Source organism: Endocarpon pusillum (assembly GCF_000464535.1).
Source record: "Endocarpon pusillum Z07020 unplaced genomic scaffold scaffold4379, whole genome shotgun sequence".
NCBI lineage: Eukaryota > Fungi > Ascomycota > Eurotiomycetes > Verrucariales > Verrucariaceae > Endocarpon > Endocarpon pusillum.
The window spans coordinates 45,323-71,285 of NW_006916425.1; the positions used below are offsets into that span (position 1 = coordinate 45,323).

General features: G+C 46.0%; 6 protein-coding genes across 6 annotated transcripts; 5 read left to right on the plus strand and 1 right to left on the minus strand.

The window, feature by feature from the left end:
• Positions 1-59: 59 nt before the first annotated feature.
• EPUS_07876 (uncharacterized protein) lies at positions 60-2,894 on the minus strand (the record flags this gene model as incomplete). Its single annotated transcript, XM_007805594.1, has 2 exons — positions 60-2,724; positions 2,776-2,894. The coding sequence occupies 2 exons, from the start codon at positions 2,892-2,894 to the stop codon at positions 60-62; spliced, it is 2,784 nt and encodes a 927-aa protein (XP_007803785.1).
• Positions 2,895-4,378: 1,484 nt separating this feature from the next.
• On the plus strand, positions 4,379-6,328 carry EPUS_07877 (uncharacterized protein; the record flags this gene model as incomplete). Its single annotated transcript, XM_007805595.1, has 1 exon — positions 4,379-6,328. The coding sequence occupies one exon, from the start codon at positions 4,379-4,381 to the stop codon at positions 6,326-6,328; it is 1,950 nt and encodes a 649-aa protein (XP_007803786.1).
• A 977-nt stretch (positions 6,329-7,305) lies between these two features.
• On the plus strand, positions 7,306-8,796 carry EPUS_07878 (uncharacterized protein; the record flags this gene model as incomplete). The annotated part of the gene is made up of 1 exon (XM_007805596.1): positions 7,306-8,796. One exon carries the CDS (start codon positions 7,306-7,308, stop codon positions 8,794-8,796), a length of 1,491 nt encoding a protein of 496 aa, XP_007803787.1.
• Positions 8,797-10,308: 1,512 nt separating this feature from the next.
• On the plus strand, positions 10,309-13,312 carry EPUS_07879 (uncharacterized protein; the record flags this gene model as incomplete). Its single annotated transcript, XM_007805597.1, has 6 exons — positions 10,309-10,403; positions 10,451-10,489; positions 10,573-11,304; positions 11,353-11,961; positions 12,015-12,396; positions 12,449-13,312. 6 exons carry the CDS (start codon positions 10,309-10,311, stop codon positions 13,310-13,312), a joined length of 2,721 nt encoding a protein of 906 aa, XP_007803788.1.
• Positions 13,313-19,188: 5,876 nt separating this feature from the next.
• On the plus strand, positions 19,189-19,520 carry EPUS_07880 (uncharacterized protein; the record flags this gene model as incomplete). The annotated part of the gene is made up of 2 exons (XM_007805598.1): positions 19,189-19,212; positions 19,266-19,520. The coding sequence occupies 2 exons, from the start codon at positions 19,189-19,191 to the stop codon at positions 19,518-19,520; spliced, it is 279 nt and encodes a 92-aa protein (XP_007803789.1).
• Positions 19,521-20,315: 795 nt separating this feature from the next.
• Positions 20,316-20,750, plus strand: EPUS_07881 (uncharacterized protein; the record flags this gene model as incomplete). Its single annotated transcript, XM_007805599.1, has 2 exons — positions 20,316-20,574; positions 20,626-20,750. The coding sequence occupies 2 exons, from the start codon at positions 20,316-20,318 to the stop codon at positions 20,748-20,750; spliced, it is 384 nt and encodes a 127-aa protein (XP_007803790.1).
• Positions 20,751-25,963: the final 5,213 nt, after the last annotated feature.

Below are 25,963 nucleotides of genomic sequence, written 5' to 3' on the forward strand. Positions count from 1 at the left end.
GTCCTGGGCTCAAAAGCGTTAAATCCAGCCGTGAGAGCGAATCAGCATGCCTAGGTAACTTATTCCTGCTCACAAAGAAGCCTCATTGCCGCCCGTTCCCTGACCTCCGTCCCCTCCGCCTCCACTTTCCTCATCTGCCTCCTTACCCCTTCCTCTTCGAATTTGTACTCGCTGGCAAGCAGTCTCCTCCATTCGCGATGACGGGGACATTTGTTCCGGACACAGATACCTCGTAGCAGAGTCTTGCGCCTGGCGTCGTCGTCTCCGTCGCCACCTGCATCTCCCTCGTCCATGTCTTGTTCCGGGTCATCCTCAACACCATCAAGCATCACATCCCCATCAGGTCTCTCCTGCTTGACGGGATGGTTACTCGGCTCTGGATCCCCAATCTCACCTTTCTCAAGCGCTATTCTCCCCGCTTCACTATCGTGCCACTCCTCAAACTCAGCCGTCGACCAAGACAACCTCGCATCAAAGCCACAAACATTCTTGGCCTTGGGAACATCCATCTCCTCGATAATGACGGCTGAGCGCGTCTTGATCATTGCAAGCAATTTCTCCTGGTCTCGCAATATCTGCAATCGGCCATCCAGTTGCCTCTTTTTGGCTGACAACCTCTTGAGGTGTGCTTGCTCTTCATAGTTGTAGGGAAATGGTTTCTGGTCTTGCTGACGCTCCTCCTTCGGACCTACACCGTTAAACATTTTGGTGTCCTGGTCATATCCTTCGGCGTCGCTAGTGTAGGGTGGTGTTGGTGGTTTCTGACCGAGCTGGCGGATCTCCTCAACCGTCTTGGCTTGGTTAAGCATCATCTTGAGATCTCCTACTGCGAGTGGTCCGCCCTTGGTGGATAGAGGTGGTTCGTCATCTGAGGAGAACCTCTCTTCATCCAGGAACTCGTTCTTGCAGATTTTGGTCATGGTTGGGGAAATGCTCTTTCTCTTCTTTTGTGAAGGTGAAAGCTTGACACGTCCTTCCTGGTACTCGCTCTCCTCGCCGTTGTTTGCATCGTTGTACTCCTCATCTTCTCTCGCCTTTTTGCGCTTTCTTTTCTTCTTCTCCTGACTCCTGTGATGAACTTTCGACCCAACCACCATCAAGCCATCTTCACTCACGAGAGCGTTCGGATCACTTTTTTTCACCATTCCGACCCAGAATCGCTTGGCACACTCATCGGAGCAGTATTTGCTAGGCGGTTCTGCGAGTACCCGGGCTGGCTTCCTGCATTCGATCCTTCTGCACATCCTTTTCCATGTCGTCTGGCCTCGATCTTTATCTTCACAGTTGGGACAGATGTATTTGTCGATGAGATCTCCATCCCGTTCTTGAATGTTGACACATTTGCCATGAAACCAGTCCTCGCATCCACCATCGCAACCAATCATCCAGGTGTGATTATCACCTTTTCGGCAGATACAGAAGACTTCGTTGTCGTTGTCGTTGTCGGCTTCGTTCTCGTCAGCTCCCTCGGTGGGTACGTAGGCTTGCTCGCCCTCGTCCTCTGCCTCGTTGTCTGTTGCAGGAGCTATTGACATTCGATCCGACGGAGCGGGTGAGGACGCAAGCGACATGCTCGACTGTTTCTTGACATTTACCGCTACCGGTGCTTTGCCTGCACGTGAAGACACAGGTGTGCCTGATGGCGACCGAAAAGCTACAGCTGCCTCAGTAGAGCTATCTATTTCCGTTTTGACCTTCTTAACACTTGTATTCACAGGCTTCGGTTTCGCGGTGCCTTTCTTCTTCGAGGCAGTGGTCTGTGCAGGTAGCATATCAGATGCAGGCCTCTTCTTTCCGGCAACAAGGGCTGGTGTCGAAAAAGTATTCGTTTCAACAGAAGATGCGCGAGATGCAGAACGAGACGCACTGGTTTGTGCTTGTTGACCGCCAGAAGGTGGAGGTAGAGTCTTGACTAAATCTGCTAATGGGATGACAGACTCGCCGGTCTCAGGATCTACCGTCACCTCAATGGCCCGTGCCATGTCAAAATTGGTATCATTATGGATCTTCTTGATATGGTCACGAACCGAACGGCGGCGCGTAAATAGCTTAATGCAGATGTAACAGAGGAAGCGTTTATCACTCGACCCTTCGGAAGGTTTCGCAGCTGGCACTTTCTGTAGCCGATTTACAGGTTTCGAACGAGGGCGCGCACCTGTGCTTGGAACTTCTTGCGCTTCTGTTTTCACTGTCGCATCCTCTCCCTCATCTAACGCTCCGTCCAAGGCTGCTAGCGAAAGTGCCGCAATCTCCTTTTCCGACGCTGGATAACCCGATATTGGTCTACTCTCTGTGACGTCGTCTTGTGTAGTGGCAGTATCGAGTAGAGTAGGCCCTTCATCATGAGCAACATCTGGCAGGGTGGTATCAGTTTGAGCAGGTCCAGGACCAACCGAGTGCATGCCGGGCAACCTGTTCGCGTTAACTTTGTGTTCATCCAAGCTCTCTATCCAAGTTCCAGGTGGCGAGATGTCATATTGAGGCTGGATGGGTGCAAGCGTTGGAGGAGGAAGATGCGACGCCTTAACGATCGATTGGCGGCGTGCGTGGTTCTGCGTAGCTGAAAAGTGGTACTGATCTAGAGTTGGAGATGAGGAGCCATGCTCTAAAGCAGTAGACGGCTCTACCGGCGCAACATGGCTCGTCGTCAGGCTGAATGGAGGTGAAAGATCCAACTTGGCTGTAGGGATAGATACCGGAGTCGGAAGTGGTGCGCTCCCATGCCTAACGCGTCTGTCAGCACAATCTCGGAGCTGAAGGTGAAAGTCAACTCACGTCTCAACATGTCCAGGCGCCGCGTCTGAAGGATTGTCAAATTGGTTTGAGTGAAGTGGAATGGAAGCTGGTCCGGCAGTCGGAGCTGGATTGAGCAGCTTGGACAGCTTGAAGCTCATCCTGATGAACTCATTGAGATGACGCCCTAATCAAAATTTAGGACTAGGTGATGGACGAGACAGTAGACAAGTTAGATCGCCTCTTGCGACTGTCCCGTGCTTCCGAAGAACGAAGATCGGTGCTGGTGTTGTGATCAGCAATGGTGTCTGCAGAAACGGTGCATAGCGCAGGTCAGCGCAGGTGGGGGTAGGAGCTGTGTGCTTCACACTTCCGGAAAGCCTTCACACCTAAAACAGTACGTAGTACTGAGTGGCTTCGGGGACTCACACTAAGCGCGATTAGACTGTCACTTGCAGAGCATTGTATGGTAATTATGGTACTAAGTCTAGCACCGTGCCAACATTCAATTTCAAGTCAATGATATCAAGCAGTCGCTTATGACGACAGGACTTAGGTTTGATTATTAGACGATGTGAGCTACATGGTTATGTACTGAGCCTACGGATAACTTCAATCAAGGTACAGGTAGCCAAGTCATGCCAATACCTTGTAATGAGGATAACCGGAGTAAAAAAGAATGAAAATGGAGGATGGTGAACACATCCAATACAGAACAGCGGTGGCTTTACACCTCGTTCAGACCATGATCAGCATATGATTATGTGTAGTACTAAGCTCGGACCAATCTTGTCCCAGGGCATGCAGGTGAACGCTCTAACTAGTCAATAGGTGGCCTGATATCGAGAAGGAAGGCGGTTCTTTCAGCATTAACTAGCTCAACACCAGACCTACAGGGGTCATCATGCACCTTGCATTTGCCGGGTGATCTTATTACGTACTATGTACATATCAATACTTTGTTAGTCATTGGTGTTTCCAGTTATAATATGCATATTGATCGTCAACATCGGCTTCAAGGTTGAACGCACAGCATTCCGACTCAACCAGTACATTAGATGTGGTTTTGCGCAGCTTACCTCAACATGGAGACACAGCACCCTACACAGTAATTGGCAGAAGTACCGTGTACGAGTTGAGAGGCCCTAGACTCGATAGCGCTTACATCTGCGGAAAGTCCCACCCAATAGATAAGTAACTGATGGGCGACAGGTGGTTGCACCACAGCAGTGACTGCGGGGGCTGAGAAGAGCTCTCAGTTACATCATTGGTGCTCGAACAAGCTCTGGCTCACACATGGTGGCAGCTACTGGTAGGAATGGCCTGACTAGTTCCCACAGGGCTGGTCCATCCTCAGATCGCCCCAAAAACAGATATGGACGCCTTCTGTAGTCGTTGAATGCGAAATTACAACCACTGGGTTTGATGGTTTTGCCAGAGCCTTGCTCTTGTAGCACACGAGTTAGGCCACCGCCCTTGTTAATGCACGTCTATTTGCGCTATCTTCTTCAAGCCGTCACCACCTCTGTTGCCTGTGGTCTCATCCAGCAAAAGTCATAAACACGAACACAGTCATCTGACCATATCACTATGGTCACCAATGCCGATGCCTTAGAAGAAAATATGCTAACAGAAGACTTTCGAAATGGCTCGAGCTGATCAAAAGTTAAGATCTACAGGCCGAGATGTCTTTGTCAATTTCAAACCCAAATCTACTGACAAGCCTATTCTTGAGGACACGGCACAAGAAATCGCCTCACAGAACTCCCGTTCGGTCGAAGATGCCGTACCAACGACCCGCTTTCAATTCATTGATAATACTTCTGCTTCCTCCTTGTCTGGCAATTCAACACAGGTTCGTCGACATGTGATGAAAGAGTTCATGCGCCAAAAGCGATGGCAGGATAAGAAGCGTCAAGAGAATCCTCCAAAAGAGTCTGGTTCGACGTTGAGGAGGCCCGCTCGGAAGATCAAAGCTCGAGGAAAAGCACATCAATCCGAATCAACAGCCTCATCAGGAGCGTCCTCTCCCAGCGTATCCGGCACCGGTTCACTGGACGAGTGCCAGACTCAGCCCAATGCTGTCCATAATTCGGCATATTTAGCCTGGAGTAATGATCAAGTCGAAGAGATTGAACGAAATGTCACCATCCCCGGGCAAGCTGAGAAAGGCCACCCAGATTTCTTCTTCTTGGAACCATCTGCTTTTGCCAAATTAGCAGATATCTCCTCAAGTGAATCCTCCCGGACAAGGAGCATAAGTTCCTGTGATTCGTTCTCTACTGCTGGTAGCCTGATGTCCAGTGAGTCTTTGCATGTTTATGTCAGCCCGGACCCACAATCTGTTTTAAGTGCTGCTCGTACCGATCCTTTCGACTGCCTACCGATGAAGCTCAACCAACAAGACAAGGAACTCTTTGATTTCTACGCCAATGTCATGCCAGCTTGTTCTTATGGATTCGAGAGGCGCTCGCCGCACGCCCACAATTGGTATCTCTCCGTGTTCATTCCCGAAGCCATGAAAGGAGCTGTATGCTTCCAGAACACCATCCTTGTCCATGCGGCGAACACTCAGGCATGGGTGAAAGGCTTGACTGAAACGCCTGCCTCAATCGAGCATCGCGCTCGAGCATCGCAATTACTCTTACAACATTTTCAGAGCTCTCCCACCGATACGTCTGACGCCTCCATTTCGGCAACACTTTCTGCCGCTGCCCTAGAAGACTTTGACCCACGCATCCAGCGACGCGAATATGCATGGATGCATTTTCGTGCAGCTGTGCAGAAGATACGCGACCGGGGTGGCCCATCTGTGCTTGTCCAGCACAACCGGCTTCAGATGCTGATTAATTGGTCAGATTACATATTATCTGGGTACAGTTCCAACGGACCAACATTCTATTTTCATCACGATCCTACCGCCATGCCGTCTCATCCACTCGAGGCACAGCAGATAGCGGTGCAAGAAATAGAAGAACAGTGTGAAGAGTTTATCAAATTTCTCCGATGCACTGAGCAATTAGCCTTTGTTCAGGCCCAAATTCGGAAAACGCCAATTGCCGTTGAACAACCAATGAGATATACCGCTTTCATACCCGGCCAGCCTCTGGAACGATTACTGGCAAGTCCTCCTGGTCTTAGGTACACCGAAACAGGCCAACTGAAGCAAATCATTTCGCGGTTGGCATCTCTGCTGACAATCAACACTGCCATCTGGGAATACCGACATTCGACAGACATAAGCGAGGAATTCTTCCGAGAGCTTATCGAGAACGTCAAATACAATGAATTGGACGTGCACCTTTCTGTCGAAGCCCTGATTCAAATCTTGCTTAGCGGCAGCAAGAACCCTGCTCTGCTTGACACTGAAAGGCCATGGTTCGTTGGTCGCATGCTGAAAGTCGCAAAGCGACTGAAAGAAACTTCTTTTCAAAAGCTGAACAACGTGCTGCTAAGCCATCTCACATTGGGCTCTGACCTGCACCCAGTGATGAATGATTGGGAAAATGACCTGCGGCTAGAAATCCTCGGAGCCCCACTGACCAGTCACGTTCTACCTCTAATGCAGTCCTCCCCGCCGAAGGTGTCATGCTAATCTGGAAGAAGGATGCATCTCCGCCAAAAGGACAGCGCTAATGGGTTTCAAACCACACACTTAGTTGATGAATCTTTACTGACAAATCGAGCAATCGATTACCCAATTGATTTCTGTGCTCAGCGCCAGTCAACCGTCCTGATCAAGCAAGAGAGTGACTCTGCCGTGGCTTGTCCTATTTTTAGTATGATATGCTGTCGGAAACCCTGCATACACCCCTGGTTATCAGCACGTATTACTTCTTCTATGCATTTGGAGTATACATTGGGAAGCACAATGAGAAGTAGAGATCGTTGCACAAGGTCCAAACAGCACATATATTGTAACCAGCTTCATATGCAAAATCCAGATAACTGGGATTATGTCTCTTGAGGACCTACGTTAGCTTCCGCAACGGAATTACCGTGACAGTTCCAAGGTCTCCGCCCTGTGGCTGCACCGGGATCAATCCTTCCCTTCCACGAGTCGGGCCTACGTTAGGCTTGGTGGCTTTGTTCAATCAACAGAGCATCATTCACCCTCCTGGACTAGACATTCGTTCCAATGTATTCGAAACCTTGTATGTCCAGCGGTCGCACATTGTGATCAATACAGAACGTGCTCTGAGTTACCTCATCCTTGACCCTCCTGCGCCGCAACTGTGCCGCGCTGTTGCACGGGTTCAGCTCTACCACATCTCATTGACCCTTCCCATGCGACTCGTCCGAAGCGTCGCATCACTTCATAAATGGCGATGAACTGCTTTGATGTATCTTTAACCGAGAACTTTCCCGCTTTGTTCTGGCACCCCATTGTTGACCAGAAAAACAGCTTCCTCAACGCGCATCGAGAGTGCGCACAGAACCTGTCTACATGTTTTTTTGTCCAAGAGGTGTGTACGTAGAAAGATTTTCCCTGGGTTTCATTACTAATTGCCAGCTAAATAGGTGAAGGCTGAGAACTCAAATCGCCAGGCATAGACTTCAAGTCTCCAAACAATGCCAAAATTAATAGTCATCTTCTGCTGCGTCTTTGCCAGCTTAGGCTCTTTCTTGTTTGGCTACGACTCCGGCATCATTGGCTCGGTCATTGCAATCCCAGCATTTGTAGCATACATTGGGGATGGCAACCTCTCCGATAGCGCAACCGGTGGCATTGTCTCCGCTTACACAGGCGGAGCGATTATTGGATCCTTGGTTGTGAGTTGGATTGCAGACCCTTTCGGACGCAGAATGGCAATCTTTGTTGGCTCAGTCTTCGCGGCTGTGGGAGGTGCGGTGCAGGGCGGTGCTAATAACATTGCTGCAATGGTTGTCGGACGGCTTCTTGCAGGCATCGCTATAGGCATGCTCTCTGCCACGATACCCAATTACTGCTCCGAGGTAGCCCCTCCCGGTATACGGGGTTTGCTAGGAGGTACGCAACAGTGGATGTTGGGTCTTGGCTTCGTCGTCGCTCAGTGGGTCGGTTACGGAGGATCACAAGCGACGGGTGCTTTCAGCTGGAGGTTTCCTCTATCTCTGCAGGTTTTGCCAGCGGTGATTTTATGCGGTGGTATCTTTCTCCTGCCAGAGAGCCCCAGGTGGCTTTTGGAGCATCAAAAGGTTGCAGAAGCCCAGTCCAACCTAGAAAAGTTGCATCTGAACAGGAGTCAGACCAACGCGGACTTTGTTGCTCGCGAATTCCAAGAGATCCGAGATGCGCTCCTGGCAGAGAAGGCTGCAATTACCTCTGTGTCATGGAAGACGATATTCACGAATGCTCCATATCGACGACGCCTTCTTCTCGCTTGTGGCATTCAAGCATTCACGCAAACTTCTGGGATCAACGTCATCAACTACTACGGCCCACGCATATACGCAACCCTTGGATTCTCCGTTTCGACGTCGTTGTTCATCATTGGCGTCTACGGCGCGTTTGCTCAACTGTGGAACACGGTATGTCTTGCTATCATGGATCGTGTCGGCCGGAAGAAGCTGCTTCTACCCTCGATGTTCGGAATGGGAGCAGCTTTGTGCGTTAACGCCACGCTTGCGCGGTATTTCAACCCTGAGACGAGTACCAACCAAGATGCGCTTCGAGCAAGTGTCGCCATGAACTTTGTCTTTTCGGTCTTCTTTACGAGCCTTGGGGTCATCAGCTGGGTTTATCCTGCCGAGATTATGTCCATGGCGATTAGAGCTCGCGGTACCTCTCTATCCACGGTAACCAATTGGTCCTTGAACCTCCTTTTTGCGCAGTGTTCACCTCTTGCTCTTTCAAGATTGGGATACCGCTATTTCTATATCTTTGCAGCACTGAACTGGGCAGGTGGGATCTCAATCTATCTCTTCTATCCTGAGACCCTCGGTAGGACGCTAGAACAGCTGGACGAGTTGTTTGGTGACCAGAGAGTTGCTCATGCTCTGAAGGATACGACCTTGACGACTGGGGAAGCGTCAAACGACGGATTCACACGGGGAGTCAGCGTAACAATCGACAAGGCGTAAGTTTGACAGTTTTCAGGGCTCTGCTGTCGTTCGAGAGACCCAAAGGCTTCTCCCCAGGAGGCCCCATCGGCCCCACAAATGATCAGCATCCGGTCCGCCTTGGATGATCTGTTGATATAGATATTTTTCAGTCTTTGCAAGCCTGATTGTGAACCAAATCTCCAATTTTCGATCATGTATTGTGACTGGAGCTACGCGATATTGCGCTACTGTTGATCGTACGCTGCACGTTTGTGCCGGTTCTCTAGTGATGATTGATTTCAAATACAGGATTTGTGACTTGATACGAGCTACACTCATTTTCCCTGCTGTTTTGGTGCATTGGAACGTGGTCTGAGACAAACTACTGGTCGTCGGTGTGCTTGAGCAACGAATATGCCAGTATGCTCTAGGAAGGCATCCTGAATATCTCATGCTCCAAGAACGCATCCTGAATGTCTCATGCTGGAAAATGCTGGAAAATGATACTTGGTGGGCTTGGCTTAGCACAATGATGTTACCTTTCGAGGCTGAGCACATGGCGTTGCGATCGCCGCTGTCAACCAGATCAGTAGCTGCGCTTTGGTCTTGCTCCTCGCGTGCATTCATGCCCAATGTTCTACCCGGTACACAAATGTTTACGGATCTGAACTGTAGATCTCTGACCGCTGCCCTGAAATGAGCCACACCCCGCGTCAGCTCTGACGATCGTGGCATTAGTAGTAGTCGAAGTCTAACAGGGTGGGTTGTATGCCGTGGTACTTACTAATCCTCGTATCCTCCGCTTAACCCCGGTGGAAACTCGGGGAAGAGACGTGTACTACGTAGTAGGTGGATTAAATGACTCCTACGCAGCAGAGGCGATCCCTACTGCAACCCTGTGCCTGCTAGTCAGTGACGATGGTTTTGTGCTGATCTTGACTCGTTGACAGATGCTACTAGTAGTCTATAATCAAGAGCAGCCTTGTCAGTCCTGAAGACTCCAAGCATCTTTTCCCGCATTGTTCTGGGTTCCTCGCAGCGTCTCTTACCTTCTAGACCTCGATTTCCTTAGGTCATATTTTGGTGACATAATCCCTCCAATTCACAAATTCTGTCCCCTCCTTTTGTCTTATATTTCGTCTTGCAGTTTGGTCGCTGTCGACCAGAGTGTAGCGCACGATTGCACAGGGGCTTCTTTTCTCGTTCTGCCACGGTTTTGCACCTCAGCAGAGAGTAGCAGCTGAGAAAGAAATACCGCAAATAAACGAGCAGATCTATTTTGCAAGCCACAAATTTCTCCGCTCTCCAGTGGATTACTTAGTACAGGTGCTGCCTTCCAATTTTGCTTCAATGCTACATAGTTCAAATCCGTTACCTCATTACAGCTCTCAAGCAAGAAGTGAACAGTCTCAACGACATGAGTCCGATACCGAGTCCAGGATCATTGTCTAGCGAAGATGACGAAGAGCAGCAATCTCTATCTCATGAGCACCTAGCGGAACAGCAAGGTGCGAGCTCGAAACCCTCGACACCATTGAGCATTTCTCATGGATGCCAGCCACCAAAACCGTCAATACCAATGCAGAAGCGCAGAAGAGTCACAAGAGCATGCGACGAATGCCGGCGCAAAAAGATCAAGTGCGATGGTGCGATACTCGGAATCAAATCACGTTACCCAGGCTAACGGCAATAGGGAAGCAACCGTGCACCCATTGTACCGTGTACAGCTACGGTCCGTCGTCAGTTATCCAGCTGCATGTGACCACTTCATACTGATCTGGTTCCAGAATGTACATATGATCAACCCTCAAATAGACGAAGAAACCCGGCTCCCGCCTACATTGAGGCGCTCGAAAGCCGGCTGCAGAAAGCAGAAGCTATTCTGAGAACTGTCCTACCAGGAGTCAATCTCGACGACCCAAAATTCGATGCTCACGGGATCGACCAAATCATAGATTTTGCACGACATGCCAAAACAGGCGTGGCAAGGGGACAGCCTGCATTCAAAGCAACGCGATCTACTGATGCGCAAGATGACAATGCCCAGCTGCAGACCATGGTGGAAGGCACTGGATCATTAGACCTGGACGATCAGGGGCACTGGGATTACCATGGAAATTCATCCGGTCATACTTTCATGCGGTATCTTAGTGCTCAATTTGGCGACTTGTTTGTGTTCGATTCTCGCCTTCCTGATTCGAGGAGCCGCGCAATGTCCCATCTTATGGAGTCTCCCAAGACAGCTTCTTCTTCTTCACCCTATGACTCAAGCATTCCCCACTCCGCTGAATTACCAGATAGGAGGACTGCCATGCAACTTTGCAGAAATACATTAGAAGACGCATGTTCTTTAATGCGTTTTGTTCACAAGCCCCACTTTTACGGCAAAGTCAACAGAATCCTCAACACAGATCCAGACAATTATACAAATGCTGACACACAATTCCTTCCACTGCTGTATGTGGTGATGGCCGTAGGCTGTCTGTTTGCTCAGACGGAGGACACAACGCTCGACACACATGGATATGAAAGCGCAATCGAACAAGGGTACCATCAGAAGTCTCAATGTACAGCCAAATGCTAAAATAGGTTCAGATTCCAGTATTTCCTGACTGCACGAAACATGCTCGATATTACGGATTGCAGAGACCTTACAACCCTACAAGCTGTTGTCTTCATGATTCTGTTTCTACAGTCTACGGCCAAATTGGCTACCTGCTATTCACATATTGGAATCGCCGTGAGAGCGTGCTGCCGGCTTGGCCTCCATCGCAATATCAAAAAAGAGTTCAATCCCATCGAGCAAGAGGAGAGGAAAAGAATCTTCTGGCTCATACGAAAAATGGACACCTACGTAGGGGCTTTGCTTGGGCTACCGACGATGCTGAGCGAGGAGGATGTAGACCAGCCACTGCCAATAGAGGTCAACGACGAGTTCATCACCACAACCCAAATTTTGCCAATGCCAGCAGGCACATTTTCGCTTCTTCGCGCAAGCAACGCACACACCAAGTTAACTTGTGTTCTGGAAAAGGTGGTGAAGTTCATCTATCCCATCAAAGGCGTCGAATGCGTCAGCCCTGGAGAGCCATACTCAATTAGTCATTCGAAGATCCGGGAGATTGAGGAGGACATGCAAACATGGATGGACGATCTTCCAATGGAACTGAAACCTTCAGATAACGCGCCACCCGAGCTTGCTAGGTAAAGCCCAGATCAAGTAGCAGCTGGAGATGGGCGGACTGACAAGAACATAGAGTGCAGCAACTACTTCGCTTATCCTACGCACACCTACAGATGATGATGTATCGACCATTTCTGCACTACGTATCTCAAGCACATGAATCGAGAAATGTAGACAAGCAATCCTATGCTTGCGCTGCTGCCTGCGTTAGCGTAGCACGAAATATTGTCCACATCACGGCTGAGATGAAGAGAAGGGGATTGTTGATCGGCTCATACTGGTTCGTGATGTACACATCCTACTTCGCGATAGTCTCCCTTGTCTTTTTTGTTTTTGAGAATCCACAATCTCCTACTGGAAACGAGATCTTGAAAGACGCGACGGAAGGACGAGACGTGCTCGCCAGCCTTGCGAAACGGAGTTTAGCAGCGGATCGCTGCACTCACAGCCTTAAGGTAGATAAGACTGGTTACTTGCTTCGACCAGGATGACGCTGATATTGTCTAGGGCTTGTTTGCTGAACTACCTGTTAAGCTTCAGCAGCGAAAGAGTCAATCGCAGTCTATGCCAGCCTCCCGCAAACGCCCAAATCCAGCGCTTGAATTGGCGCACAAGGGTCATCAAAGTGTGCCAACCGTGTCGCGGATCACGAATACCCGGGCACCCGATCGAGCAAGTACTTCCCCAAGTGGCATCACTATGGTAAGCGCAGCCCAGTCAATGGCCAGCCCAAATTCTGCCGGCGTCCGTGCTGCTTTGAACGACAGACCCCTTCTGCAATCTGGACAACATCATCCGGAATCTGCATCCGCAGTGACCAGTTCAAAATTGGCGGACAAGACACAGCTGGCGGGAGAAGAAGGAACGTCGTCGCAGATGCTGTATGGGCCGCACTTGAGCAACAATCTTCTGGATCTGGGAGGCCTAATGTACCCATCGACCAACCCCTTTGCGTACGGCAACCAACCATTGTCTATTCTGGAGAATACACAAATGATGACAGCAGAGCCACAGACCTCGTTCGGAGGACCTACAAATGCATTCGGCATACCAGGAAGCACTAACAGCCCACACAACGTGCCTTTCAATCATTTCAGCGATCATCCTTTTGGAGATTCACGATCGCAAGCCGTGTATCAGCATGACCGCACTGGCGTAACAACATCACCAAGCCGCACGCTTCCGAATTTTCATTTGCCACAGTCAGCCAGCACACAAGAAGCAGGGAATCTAAACCCAGACGAGGAGTTCTGGCAACAAATGGCCAAGGCCCGTGCGGTATTGACGCCGGGCATTAACCTCGACGAATTGTTTGGGAGTGATGGTGGATGGCATCCGGTCTCTATGGACCAGGGATTTGGAAGGACATAGTTCTGAGTTTGGGGGGTATTGTCAATAGTGGTGGCTGGGCAGTCTCGCAACTGTGGGCATGCTTCAAGGCGTTCCAGACAGAGCTTCGGGCAAAATTATGGGTTCGTCTCGCATACATTGGCGGCTGTATAGACGAGCAGCATAAGCATTTACGGCCGATTGTATATAGATGTGTAGTTCGCCCGTGAGCTGCTCACGTATTAACAGAGATCTGAAGACGCGTAAGGGTGATATTGTAGGGGATCGTTTTGAATTATTGACCCGCTGTCTGACGTGAAGTACGGAACCGTGATGCCAGACAGGATGCACTTATCAAACTTCAAGCTTCGATGCACATAAATTACCACCTTATTACTGAATTCAAGACAAATCTGAGCATTGCTATAATCTCCGCTGTTGCCAAGCTAACATTGGCAAGGTTAGATTGTCTTTCATGACATACTACTTTAAGTTAATGACGACTGACCAGGAACCACTGAGAAAGACACTTTAGCCGAGTTAGGCTGCTACATGGTCCAAGCTGGTCTGAGGCGTGAGATATGGGGGCTCGGACCAGCTCGAATATCCACTGAGCTGGTCTGAGCCGGCGCCAAGGTCTCGTCAAAGATCGGAGCTAGGAGCTAAAATTATTGAGAGTTCTCGCCAAACGCAATTTCAGAAAAGTGTTCGAGGGCAGTCCTTAGCTAATGGAGCAGCTTTGATAGTATTAGTAGGTCCTGAAATCTCCTCTTGATGGCGTTTTTGAACCATTTGCTATGGCTCAATAAGTATTTTCCTATCCTCTTACTGCCTTATAGGGGAACTGAAAATTTAAGGTTTAAGGTTGCAAGAACTAACCGCATTCGGTTTACGCTAGTGGGCCTGATTGACTAATAAAAAAACGGGTCTATTTAACGTCAGAATAGTGGATACAAGCGTCCTGCGCACTTTTCTTCCCTATTATGACCTTCTGACCATCGTACACAGTTACAACACAAGAAAATCAATTATTCTCTACATCACTATCTTCCTCAGACGTCTCTTTAACCTCCTGACAAGTTCGTACATTATGGTTAGTCTTGCCGCATCTTCCGCAACGCTGTAAGCCCAATGACCTAGCCTGTGTAATACCCCCTTCTACCGACCTTCTACTTGACTGCAGTTATATAATCTCTTTCTGCTTAATTAAACTATATATATCCTCTATAGTAAGTACATCTTTAACTTATACACATGTTTTTTTAGCCCTTTAACGCTTTACAAGAGCCTTATTAGCATTATAAAGCGTACAGATCTTCTTATATAAAAGGGTTATTTAATAAGCAATTACGGACCGCCTTATGCAGAAGGGTCATTGGATGAGCAGTCAGCTCTGTACCCTTCGCCAATTGCTTGACAGCTGAAAAAACATCACTTAGAGAGCTTCCTTGATGTCTAGCAATACGATTTCGTACGTGCTCTGATTGTGAAACGGCGTCGTTAGGATTGTGTGGTGTCTGAGGGACCGAAGCTTGGCGCAGAAATTTACGGGACTTCTCAGATTCCTGCTATGCTACACGGCTATTTAATAGGGGATAGGGCGCCCATTCCGCTCGTTTAGGGCAGCTACTCTATCTGGCATTTTTGAGATAGCCTCATTAATCTCCTTGATGGTTATTTTATCCCACTCCTCTTGAATAGCGCGGCGCAGAATGGCTTCTTCGAAGATGACCCCCCTGGACTTCAAACGCTGCTTTATTATCCTCCAGATACTCTCAATAGGATTGAGATCTGGCGAATTCAGAGGATTCATATCCCATTGGATACCAAGACAGGCTTTGAGAGCTTTGACCTTATTAAATCGCTTGCCTTTGGTTCCATGAGGCCCATCATTATCTTCAATCAAAACGCAATCCTTATCCCATTCAGGAGCGACGATTTGCTCAAGAATAACCATATAGTCAGCTTGAACAAGGCGTCCCCCTATACCAGAGCCTGTATAGAAATGGAGCTGACCCTTGAAATTCCATCTAATAACGCTATACACATGTATAGATTGGTTTTGACGCTTTAATTTGAATTAGGTCTTTGAGAGGGCATTTCGAGCCTCATAACCCTTTCGATGATGAATTCGAGCTTGCCGTTGCAAGCAAGTAGCGAAATAGGACTCGTCGCACTATCTATACTTCTTATAGAAGTAGAGCTGACCCTTGAAATTCTATCCAACAATGCCATATACGTGTATAGATTGACTTTGGCGTTTTAATCTAAATTGGATCTTCGAGAGGGCATTTCGAGCCTCATAACCCTTTCGACGATGAATTCGAGCTTGCCGTTGCAAGCAAGTGGCGAAATGGGACTCGTCGCACCATCTATACTTCTTAAATTGATCTAATTGCCAATATCGACGCTCAAATCCCCATATAATTCGGGCGTCAATATGGGCTTGTGAGAGCATTTTTTTCTGCGCTGCCATATAGGTCCCCACGCCAAAATCCTTCATATTCTGTTGAATTGCACATTCGGAGCCATTTGCTATACCAATTGTCTTTGCCACCTTAAAATGACTTAACGAAGCAAAGCCAAAATTTGCATCTTCAACAGCTTCAATTGCTTCGCACTCATATGGAGTAAGTATCTTTTTACGACCTCGATTATGGATCTTTTCGCTGCGGCGCGCAGTTCCTTCTTGAATGATTCGATAGCCAGTTGTTCTAGATACATTATGTATCTTAAATAGCTGTGTACGAGGCAATTTGCCAGCTGTGTGGCGTGCGTCAGCAAGAAGGCGCGCACGGCGCGGCGTATCGAGCATCGTTTTTGACGTTCGTGAGGCCGCAGGAGAAGGAGGATCTATCGAATTTGACTTTCGGCAGACGCGGCGTCTATTTCCCTGTTTAGAATCCATTGTTCCCTAAATTTGAGTGAGTATTGGTAGAGAAATCGAGGAATGAAGAAGGGGGGAGGAGGAAGGGGATCTGAGAAGTCCCGTAAATTTCTGCGCCAAGCTTCGGGCCCTCTGGAGCTGTGTACCACCTTCTTCTACGCGTGGCGTAACCATATTTCGAGCCTGCGAAGCCAATAAAACTCCTCCTTTTTGTAGCTGACGTTGAGATTGAGTTCTTCGTTCTCTTCGTTCTTTTTCAGCTGCTGTAGAAGCCTCTAGATCCTTTCGAAATTGTACAGCAGTTTTCGCCTGAATAAGGGCACCCTTGATGAATTTTTGTTGTATCAATTTCTGACGGCTTGGAGATGCGTTTTCTAGCTGAATAGCTTGTGATTCGAGTGCTCGAACAGTCAGAGGTGTTATAGGAGGCGGAATTTCGTTTTCAGGAGGAATAGAAGGTCGTATAGAAGGAGGAGGCTGATATTCTCTGATTTTGCTTAGTACAATCTGTGGATTATACGGAACAAGCCCACATTCGCGAAACGAAGAACGAATAGAGTTGGTTTTGAATGTAGATTGACGAATTCCGCGGATAGCTGTAAGAAATTCAAGTTTGTCGAATTTGCTGTATCCTGTACGAGTTGCTTGATCCACAGCTTGAGCGTGCCAGTGCTTATATGGCTGAAATAGTACTACATCAAGCGGTTGAAGAAAGTGAGTAGCATGCGGAGGGAAGGCGAAGAGATGGATATGCCAGAATTCGCAGAAATTGAGCACCTCTTGCGTTAAATGACTCTTATATCCATCACATAGAAGAATTCTATGTGCGCCTTTTCTAATGTTTCGACTTTGACGTTCAAAATGCTGGATATATGCAAAAGAGAGCTCATCATTGGCATATCCAGTATCTGATAAGCCCACTAGAATCTCATCCTTAAGGTCTTGATAGAAACGCTCTAAATGGACCTTCCCTGGCAGAATGAGCATTGGTTCGATAGTAGCTCCTCCTGCGCTGACTGCCTCTATAGCCGTTACATACTCACGGGTACCTGCACCGAATCTTGACCGCGCCTTGGCACCCAGTTGGGTTGGCGGTTTTTACTGTCTGACTCAGGAATTAGTCACCCGGCTCAACTTCGGCTCAGCCTCTGCTCAGGCCGCACCGCCACTGCTCCCGCTGCTCACCCTCTTGCTCACCTTCTGTCCCGGTGCTGCTCAGGGAACTCAGTCTCGCTCCACCCACACATAGTCCCACTTCTAAGCCCTTGCTATTATTAGCGAACCATGGTATCCTTGCAGCTGTCGTCCCTTCGAATTTTTGGTCAATCTACGCAAAGGTCTGGTGGCCCAGTTTTGGGACCTCCGGGGGGGATGGCGCATTGAATCCTCCTGCACGTTGAATCTGGACTCGCGTGTTGTATATGTCTTTGCAACATGGCGATTTTTAGTGCTGTTGATGTCCGGGCTGCTTTGTCTCCTCTCTCCCCCCAATATCTCCTCTCCCTCTGCTGTTTTGCGTACACTTCTCTTCCGACTCTTGTTTACCCCATCCCCCATCCTCGCATGAAGGTTCATATTCTATGCTTATTTTACTTTTGGTCAACCCTAATTCCTTGTCAAATAACGAAAAAGAAGAGTGCTGCAGAGACACTTCAACAAGCCAAGGAAAGGGGCTCTGAGAAAGATACTGAGATTATAAACGGTGATCCGGTGCACCGAAAGCTTCAGCCTGCATCAGCGAAGCTGTATCAAAAGCAGGTCGACCTCTGGCTCGCGTAAGTTAGATCGCCTGACTGACTCGTAGGAATCAAGTTGACAAGGAGAAATAGTTATCAACAACAGAATCCCGATGCATCTTCATACGATCTAGTTTCGCTGAAAAAGTTCGTAAGGACAATAGCGTTAGCTATTGATGCGCGGATTGCGTCCCTGAAGCCTGTAAAGAGACCGTACGCAAGTACTGGAACAGGTTCACAGCGGCATGGCAACGCCAGCATCCTGCAATCCCCCGCGAAATCACATGCTCCGTCACACAAGTATGCATCTTTTACACGATCTGTTTCGGTCAGAGGAACTAACTTCTTTTCAGTTTATTAAAGGACCTCTAACAGAAGAGTTAAGCCTAACTAACGCAAAACGACCAAGAAGATTCGCTATTAAAGTCGTCTTGAACCACCTAGCTAACCAGCTTTTTGCGGTGGATTAGTTCGTGTACAAATCACCGGCAACACGGTTGGATGATTGGGCTATATAGTTGGGAAACACGTTTTCTTCGGCTTGAATCGGCAAGTATATCGAATCCTCTTGCCGCTTAAAAACCGGTCGAGGTCTCTACTATAAGGTGAGTCCCCTCCTTCATTCCTTAGTCAGTATATCCTTGATTGATTGTTTAATATCAGGACCTGATTTTTGGGGTCTTTTTAAACGAGCTAGGTAATCCAGAATTCGCCCTTCAGCTCACCTGAGATGCCAAAAATATGTCGAACACGCCTGAAAAAAGGTAGATCTCCGGCTCCCTGTATTTCTAGGCCTTTGAACCTAACCTTTAACCTCACAGACCGCAACACCCCTTGTATAAGGGCGAGAAATCTGGGCTTCTCTGCTTTAATCTAATGCTCTTTTACCTCTCTTAGCTCTTAGCACGTAGTGCGTTTAGAGACTACCGTACGTACAACGAGCTTTTGCGAATCGTGCCACCGGAAGGGGAAATGCTCCAGTTATATTGGAAAGAAGAGGTATTAGAGACACCCTTTTTCATCAGCGAGTCTACAGAGAGGATCGAAACCGCGGGTGCATTTAGCAAAAGACTTCGATCGCTCGGTCTATATGTAGGATACCCGGAACCCGTAAGAAATCATGACTTCTGGGCTGAGGGCCTGTATTAGATGAGTATGTGTCTTATCTCTTCTTAATTATTTTGATACTAACTCTATCAAAGACTAATTTGCCCTTGAGGCAACGCGGATGGTCTATGCCAGGCACACAGATCCTAATACTGTGCCGAGACATTACCTCCCCAGAAATAGTGCGGATGGGTAACAGGCCTATTTCGGCAGTAAGGGGCGAACTCTCGTGGGGGACCTCTTCCGCAGACTGACCGTGCCTCAGAACCCGAGACTATGGCAGTGTCTCCCTGCAGAGAAGCAGTACATGCTCGAAGGCGCATTAGAATTCCGCAGGTTGGAAGAACAGATTGCCACTCTGGAAGGCGCGAGAGACAAGGAATCTATCCGCTCTCGAAAGGCCCTGTACAACGAGAAACGCCGGTTAGAGGATCAAGAGCTCCGCGATTGGCAAAAACGGCAGCCTATCAAGTACGACGACCCACTAGGATATCATCAGGCCATCTTTGATCAAGCCTGATTTATGACGCCTGAAAGGGACCGCCTCACGTCTAGTCTGTTCCAAGTTGACACCCTAAGAAGCCCTACAGGCCTCGCAGTTCTTCAGGACCTGATAGCGCTGTATCAAAGGCGTTCGGAAGTAACGTATTGGCCCGGCTTAGAACCGGATAAGTGCAATTGCCAGAAAAAAGACGACTCTTAATCAGGCCTCTATGCGAATACCTCTTACGACTGGAGACATATATATACGTGCTACAAAAAGATTTGTAGCGACGACTATGGCTTTGCTGAGCTGTGCTTTCACTATTATAAGTGGACGATTAGGTCCGAAGCCTGGAACGACCACTGTCAAGAGCATATTAATAACTTGGAGACATTTCTAGTCTGGTGTGACTCTCTTACGTATAGCGGAGTTCTTGCCACAGCTAGGCACTGTCCCTTCTGTCTTACCGATGCCAGACTGCCAGCTACCACGCAGATATATCAGTTCCTTAATCACGGGAAATGGCTGGAGCACGTCCATAAGCACGTTCAGGACCTAGATAATAGTAAACTAGCGTGGTGTCCCCACCCACAGCCTTCCTGTGCCAAATTATTTGAGTCGGTCCTCCATTTACAGTTCCACCTTCAAGACGCGTATAGGATCGACTTTATCAGGGAGCGCGTATCGCTAAAGAGATCCAGAGAGGGAAGCGAAGAAATCCAGCTTGGACGTATAAAGAGGCAGCGGCGTGGTTCCCGAAGAAAAGCTGAGGAGGATCAAGACGCTGTTATCAAAGTAGGATTCAATTTTATTAACACTACATTAGAAACCATGAGCGACCGCTGGCCAGGTTATTCCGAAAAATCTTCCGGCGACTCCACCCCTGTCTGTTTTTGGGACAGCCCCTTGCCAGAGGATGAAGTTCCCTTTAAATACGAAACACCTTTCTCGTCTGTATGCAGCGATGAACTGATTAACCCAGCAATTCTCCCTGCAGTGGCGGTGCCAGGTCTTGGTGCGATTGAGGTCGTGGACCTTACCGATGTTGATGAGATATCTGCGAAACACTCCGATGTAGGGATGATTCAAGGTACGTATAAACACCCACGACCATATTTGTCGCATCTGACCCAGAGAATAGATGATTCTGCACCCGTGAGAGGTGTAGAAGCCGTTTTTCTGGCTGTTGGAGCTGACGTACAGCAAGGGCAGAAGCTGGCGCCTAAGATATCCGCGGAGATCGAACTCACTGTCGTCGATGATTGAGCACTAATCTTGAGCCCTGTGCTGGTGCGTGCTGAAGAGGAATCGGAATACAATCCGCCTGCTGCTGTAGATCCAGATGATAATCAGTGGGCGGTCGAGAAACTAATCGAAAAGCGGCAGATTAGGAGAGCAGTCAAGTATCTCGTGAAGTGGCTGGGATATCCAGACAGCGAAAATAGCTAGGAGAAGAAGAAGGATATTGATCCTGACATTGTCGCGGCCTTCGAGACCGAACTCCTGTTGGCCCAGGATTAGGTCTAGACGTTGAAGAGCAGCTTCCTACGTTCTATTTTGACAGCACGTAACTAGGAAAAAGGTGATAAGCAAAGGACTGTCTGAATTAAGCGTCTATGTATGTTTCCGTGATCAGTTTCCAAAGTATGATCAGTGACCAACCACATTGATCAGGCTTTCCTATTTGGGTAGATGTTGAGACGAATGCTTGGCAATGTCACATGCTGTTATAATAGTATGCCGTAACTTTGTATAAGCTTTTCATAAAGACTTTTGTACGCAATATAATTTACGCTCAATACACGGAGTGATAATAATAAGTTATACAGGGTATTAAGTGGTTACGCAATCATCTCTTTACTTCGTCAGTTAGGATATTTTATAAATAGTAAGAGCCCAGAAAGGGGAACTCTTTGCAATATCCCAGGGTCCGGAAACAGGACCCTATTATGAGTGACTTCACTCTTAATTAAGCCAATCAGGGCTATGGATTTTTGTATTAAGCAGAAAATCATTTGTCGGTACATTGTTTCTCTCTTAATGATATCGTATATGAAATGCAGCCAGTACGATCAAGCAATATTGAACGTCGAAGGTTGAGGAATGAGTGTCAAGTTAAGCTATCGAAGCACATATGTAAGACGAAGCAATTCTTTATCCAAACTCGCACTTACCCTTCTTAAGATAACAAGCTTAGAATCGCAATAGAGCTATCACAGGTTCGTCTTATCTCTAGGCCACAAGACCTGTATATTTGGAAAGTTTTACCTGAGAAAAGAGAACTATTCTTAAAAATATTCTTAAAGAATATAAATGATTATTTGATTAGGGCTTATAAGAAATTGTGTAATAGAGTTAGCTTAACGTTTAAAGCTAAGATAATAATAACAAGAATAAGCGCTACTAATACACAGGACCCTATATTATTAGTGAATGTATATTAGAGCTCTCTTACTTACGTAGATTTCTAATAGCTCTTCTAGACGCTGAAACATTTAGAGGTCAGTTTCAGTACGAAGATCAAAGAACGTGAGGAAGTGAACGCCAGATTAAGTAAAGAACTAAACGAATAGAGAGATCAGGCAGCTACAGAATCTGACCTTAAGCGTCAAGCCGAAAAAGAAGCAAATCAGCTCAGGGTCGCTAACCAACAACTTCAAAAGGAGGCCCGCAACAGCATAATAACTACGGATAATTTCAGAAAGAGTGTTTCGAAGTATGCTTACATATTAGACACGGCTCTACTACTGTTGGCAGAGTTGAAAACAGAAATGTCTTTAAGAGATTCTGAGTCGCTAGGAGATATGATTTTATCTTATTAAGGACTATCTATAGGCTTAAAGTGTAATTAATAGATTAAAACGTTAGAGGTTAAGAACTTAGTGTATAAATTTAGTCAAATAAAGCTATTTCTCAACTATATAGAAAATAATAAAACTCTTTAAAGAAAATACTCTAACTAGACTATACTAAGGCTTGTCTACAAACCGCCTGAAGTTAAGACTAACGTGAGGTTAAGATTATGGGGTACACTATCTATTACTATAGCACTATATTAAGCTGTATAAATGATTTTGTTACTTTTTTGTCTTGACTTCTGACTATCTTTATTTAAGCGTAGTACTAGGGACGTTTACTTTAAGATAATAAGCATATTAAATACGGTAAGAAATTTATGTGATAAAGAGGGCTTATATTTAAAACTCTAAATGAAGAGTATTAGTATTAGTTAAGAATAGAAATAAATTCAAATTAAATATTCTAATATTTGTTCTTTTATGAAATAGTGACCTAAATTATTTAAATTTAGAATAATAGATAATATTAATGCCTTAATTCTCTTAGGAGAGGAGTAAAAGTACAGGCCTTGCCATTATTACTAGAGCTAGATTATTTATTACGGGATATCTCTGTAATGAGGGTATGGTGCTGCTATAGAAGCAACAGAGAGTATCACCTGGTCACTAGAGCTCTGATATAGCTGTTATGATCGTGGTGAAGGAGTGGTTAAGGCTATCTAACAGCTATGGAGGGGTAGAAGGATAAGGCGCAGGGCGCCAAGGCGCGCGAAGCCCTGCCCTAATACCCCTTCGGGGCATTTAGCCAGGTTACTACGTAACAGTTGCCGCCAGCAGAAAAAGACCACGTCCTCGTGGTCACAGCAGCAGCGTGGCAAAACGCAGAAAATGCACAAACAACAGCATCTCTCCGAGCTGACACTCTCTCCTGATTCGGTCTAGCGCCGCAGCCGCGGTCGAGGCTCTCCGTAGAGGGTCGATCCATCGGCCTGGCGACGCCCTTGGAGTCTAGAGCGCCGCAGGGCGTCTTCGTACGCCTGCACTGACTTTTGAGCATTCGGAAATGCTGTTTGAGCCTCCCAAGTATCGTCATCCTCGCCAAAGCCATGCCATCTAACCTTGTATGTTATTGCCTCGCCGTTGACGAGCTTGCCCACTATCTTCTCTATCTCCCATTGTTCCATCCCTTTTTCGTCGATATGGTCTGGGGGAAGAGGTACATTTCGCTGATAAGGGTCGTCTTCAGGGTCTGGCGCAGGGTCAAATGTTTTGGACGTTGTGTGTTGGGTAGCGCGTTGCCCTTGCCCACAGTCTCTAGAATTCGAAAGGCTCTCGTGTAACGTGGAGATAACGCAAATTTACGTGTTGAGGGCAACGAGTAGGTCTTTAGCGAAAGACGCAGTCAAGCCCACCCAGATTCGAAAGATCGGTCTTGCAAAGCTCTGTTAGCTATTGTATCAGCCGCTAATTGAAGCCCTTTTATTGTGATATCTCTTGCTGCCTACTATTTAGTAACAAGTTGCTCTAGCGCTTCTAGTATTAATAGCGTTAATTAAGTAGCAGAAGTAAAGTTATAGATCACCTGAAATAGAGTCTGTTTAACAACAGATAAGTAGTTTATATTAAAGTAGAACTTAATAATAAGTAAGAAAAGTCTTTAGTCAGCCTGTGTTATATTAACATAAAAGCGTAAGGCTATCTCTAGCTCTTAATTAATGTGTTTAGACTACTTATCTACAGATAAATAGTATGCTATAGTATAGATTAGTCACGTGTTAACTAATTTAAATACTCTCTTCTAAAGCGCAACTATAAATCGTATGTCTCTATCAGTAGTAATAGTATTAAGTAAGCCATAGTCCCTCTTGCAGAAAACGTTATTCTAGAGGCATTTAGCCTATTTCTTAGCTGTTTACGCCTTCTTCCCTGTTTCAAAAGCTACTTATTTTAAAAATCAGTTAATAATAACTAGAATCATATTATGTTCATCCTCTGAGGGTAGGTTAGTAATAAAATCTATTATTAAGAAGTAAAAAGGCTATAGAGGTGCTTAAAGCAGTTAGAGAGGTAGTACAAAGCCTATATAACACAGCTTATTTATTCCGTATCTTGCATAGTAATATATATAAGACAGGATATCTCTACTTATTTTTAGCTACTATATGCCTGCGAGCGCCTCACATAGCCATATATAGCCTCTGTAGACCTAGTCGTTATATACAGCTTGCAGCATTATATGTCGAAAGCTATAAGGGATAACAAAACGCGGTTCAGCTCCCTGCGCGTCAAGTCATATAAGATCCGAACTATTCTCTTGATGGAACAGGGCGTAGGGTTGGTTTAGAAGCCTTTAAGGGTTTAGAGTAGGCAGTGGCATCTCCTAGAACTTCTTATATAGATCGCGAAATTCTTACTTAACCTCCTAGCGTAGTCTCTTAAGTTCTCCTTTGTTAAGCTCTAATAGTATTACTCTGAGAAAGACTTTTTCTTCAGGCTACTAGAGCTCCTTCTAGCTATAAAGCTTTATAGAAAGTCTTAATAATACGTCTAAGACTATTATATTACGGCCTTCTTTATAAATAATCATTATATTATCCTAATACTAACTTAAGAATACTGCCTAGCCTTATTAATATGTATTAATCTTTAGAGAAGATATTATATATAGTAATTTTGCTGCTATAATAATTAGATTTACTTAGTAATTAATATAGATAATAGTCCTTATTTATTTAATATAGATTCATAATTACTTAATTACTTAAACAAGGCCTACTAGTTCTAAGTCTATAGGCTAATAGTTACGTTTAACTAGCGTTAAGCACTTAAATAAAAAAATAATAGGTCTTAAGAAGGTCTTTAATAGCTTATAAGGATCCTAGGCCTTTTTACCTTCTAGCTAATAGGCTATAACACTAAAATCAAGCTCTTTAGATACATTAAGAAATATGTAAAGAATCTTAACAGGGTCGAAATAACAGAGAATATTATTAGCCTTTATAAATGCAGCCTTAAGATCCTTAAATATAGCGTTATGCTAGTTCGTCTATAGATTCCCTAGAGCTTTTAACTCATGACTCTTTTGTTCCTAAGGCTTCTCTAATAAAGAACCTTTATCTTTTTAAGGCGCTTAAAAGATGCTAGTTTTGAGCTTTTAAAGTATCTTAGAGCATTATATAAAGTAAGATACTTATTAATAATGCTATTTAACGAACCTAATAAAGCGTTCTAGGTTATAGCTATTTCTAGGTATATCCTAATTAGTAATAGCTTAGAGCTTCTCTTTAGCTATAGAGTAGCTAAGTTAACTTACTAACTTACTAAGCGTAATAAGCTTCTAAAATCCTAAATAGGTCTTATTAGCCTTAAATATATAACCTGTGTTAGCTAAGCATTAAAATACGACATCTAGATTATAAAGATACTGCTTAAAAGCCTCTTTTGTAAAGATATTAATATTATTAATATATATATTAATAATTTTTCATAATAGACTAGTAAATAACCGCTTAAAGGTCCTTTAATTATAAGTAAGCAAGTTTTTAAAGCCTATAAATACTATATAAAATTGCTTTAGACCTTAATAAGAAACTATTATTATTTGATATTAGTTATTAGAGTATAAGAAGTGCTAATAAAAGCTAGATACAAAGTTAATTAAGGAGATATACGAAGCTTGTA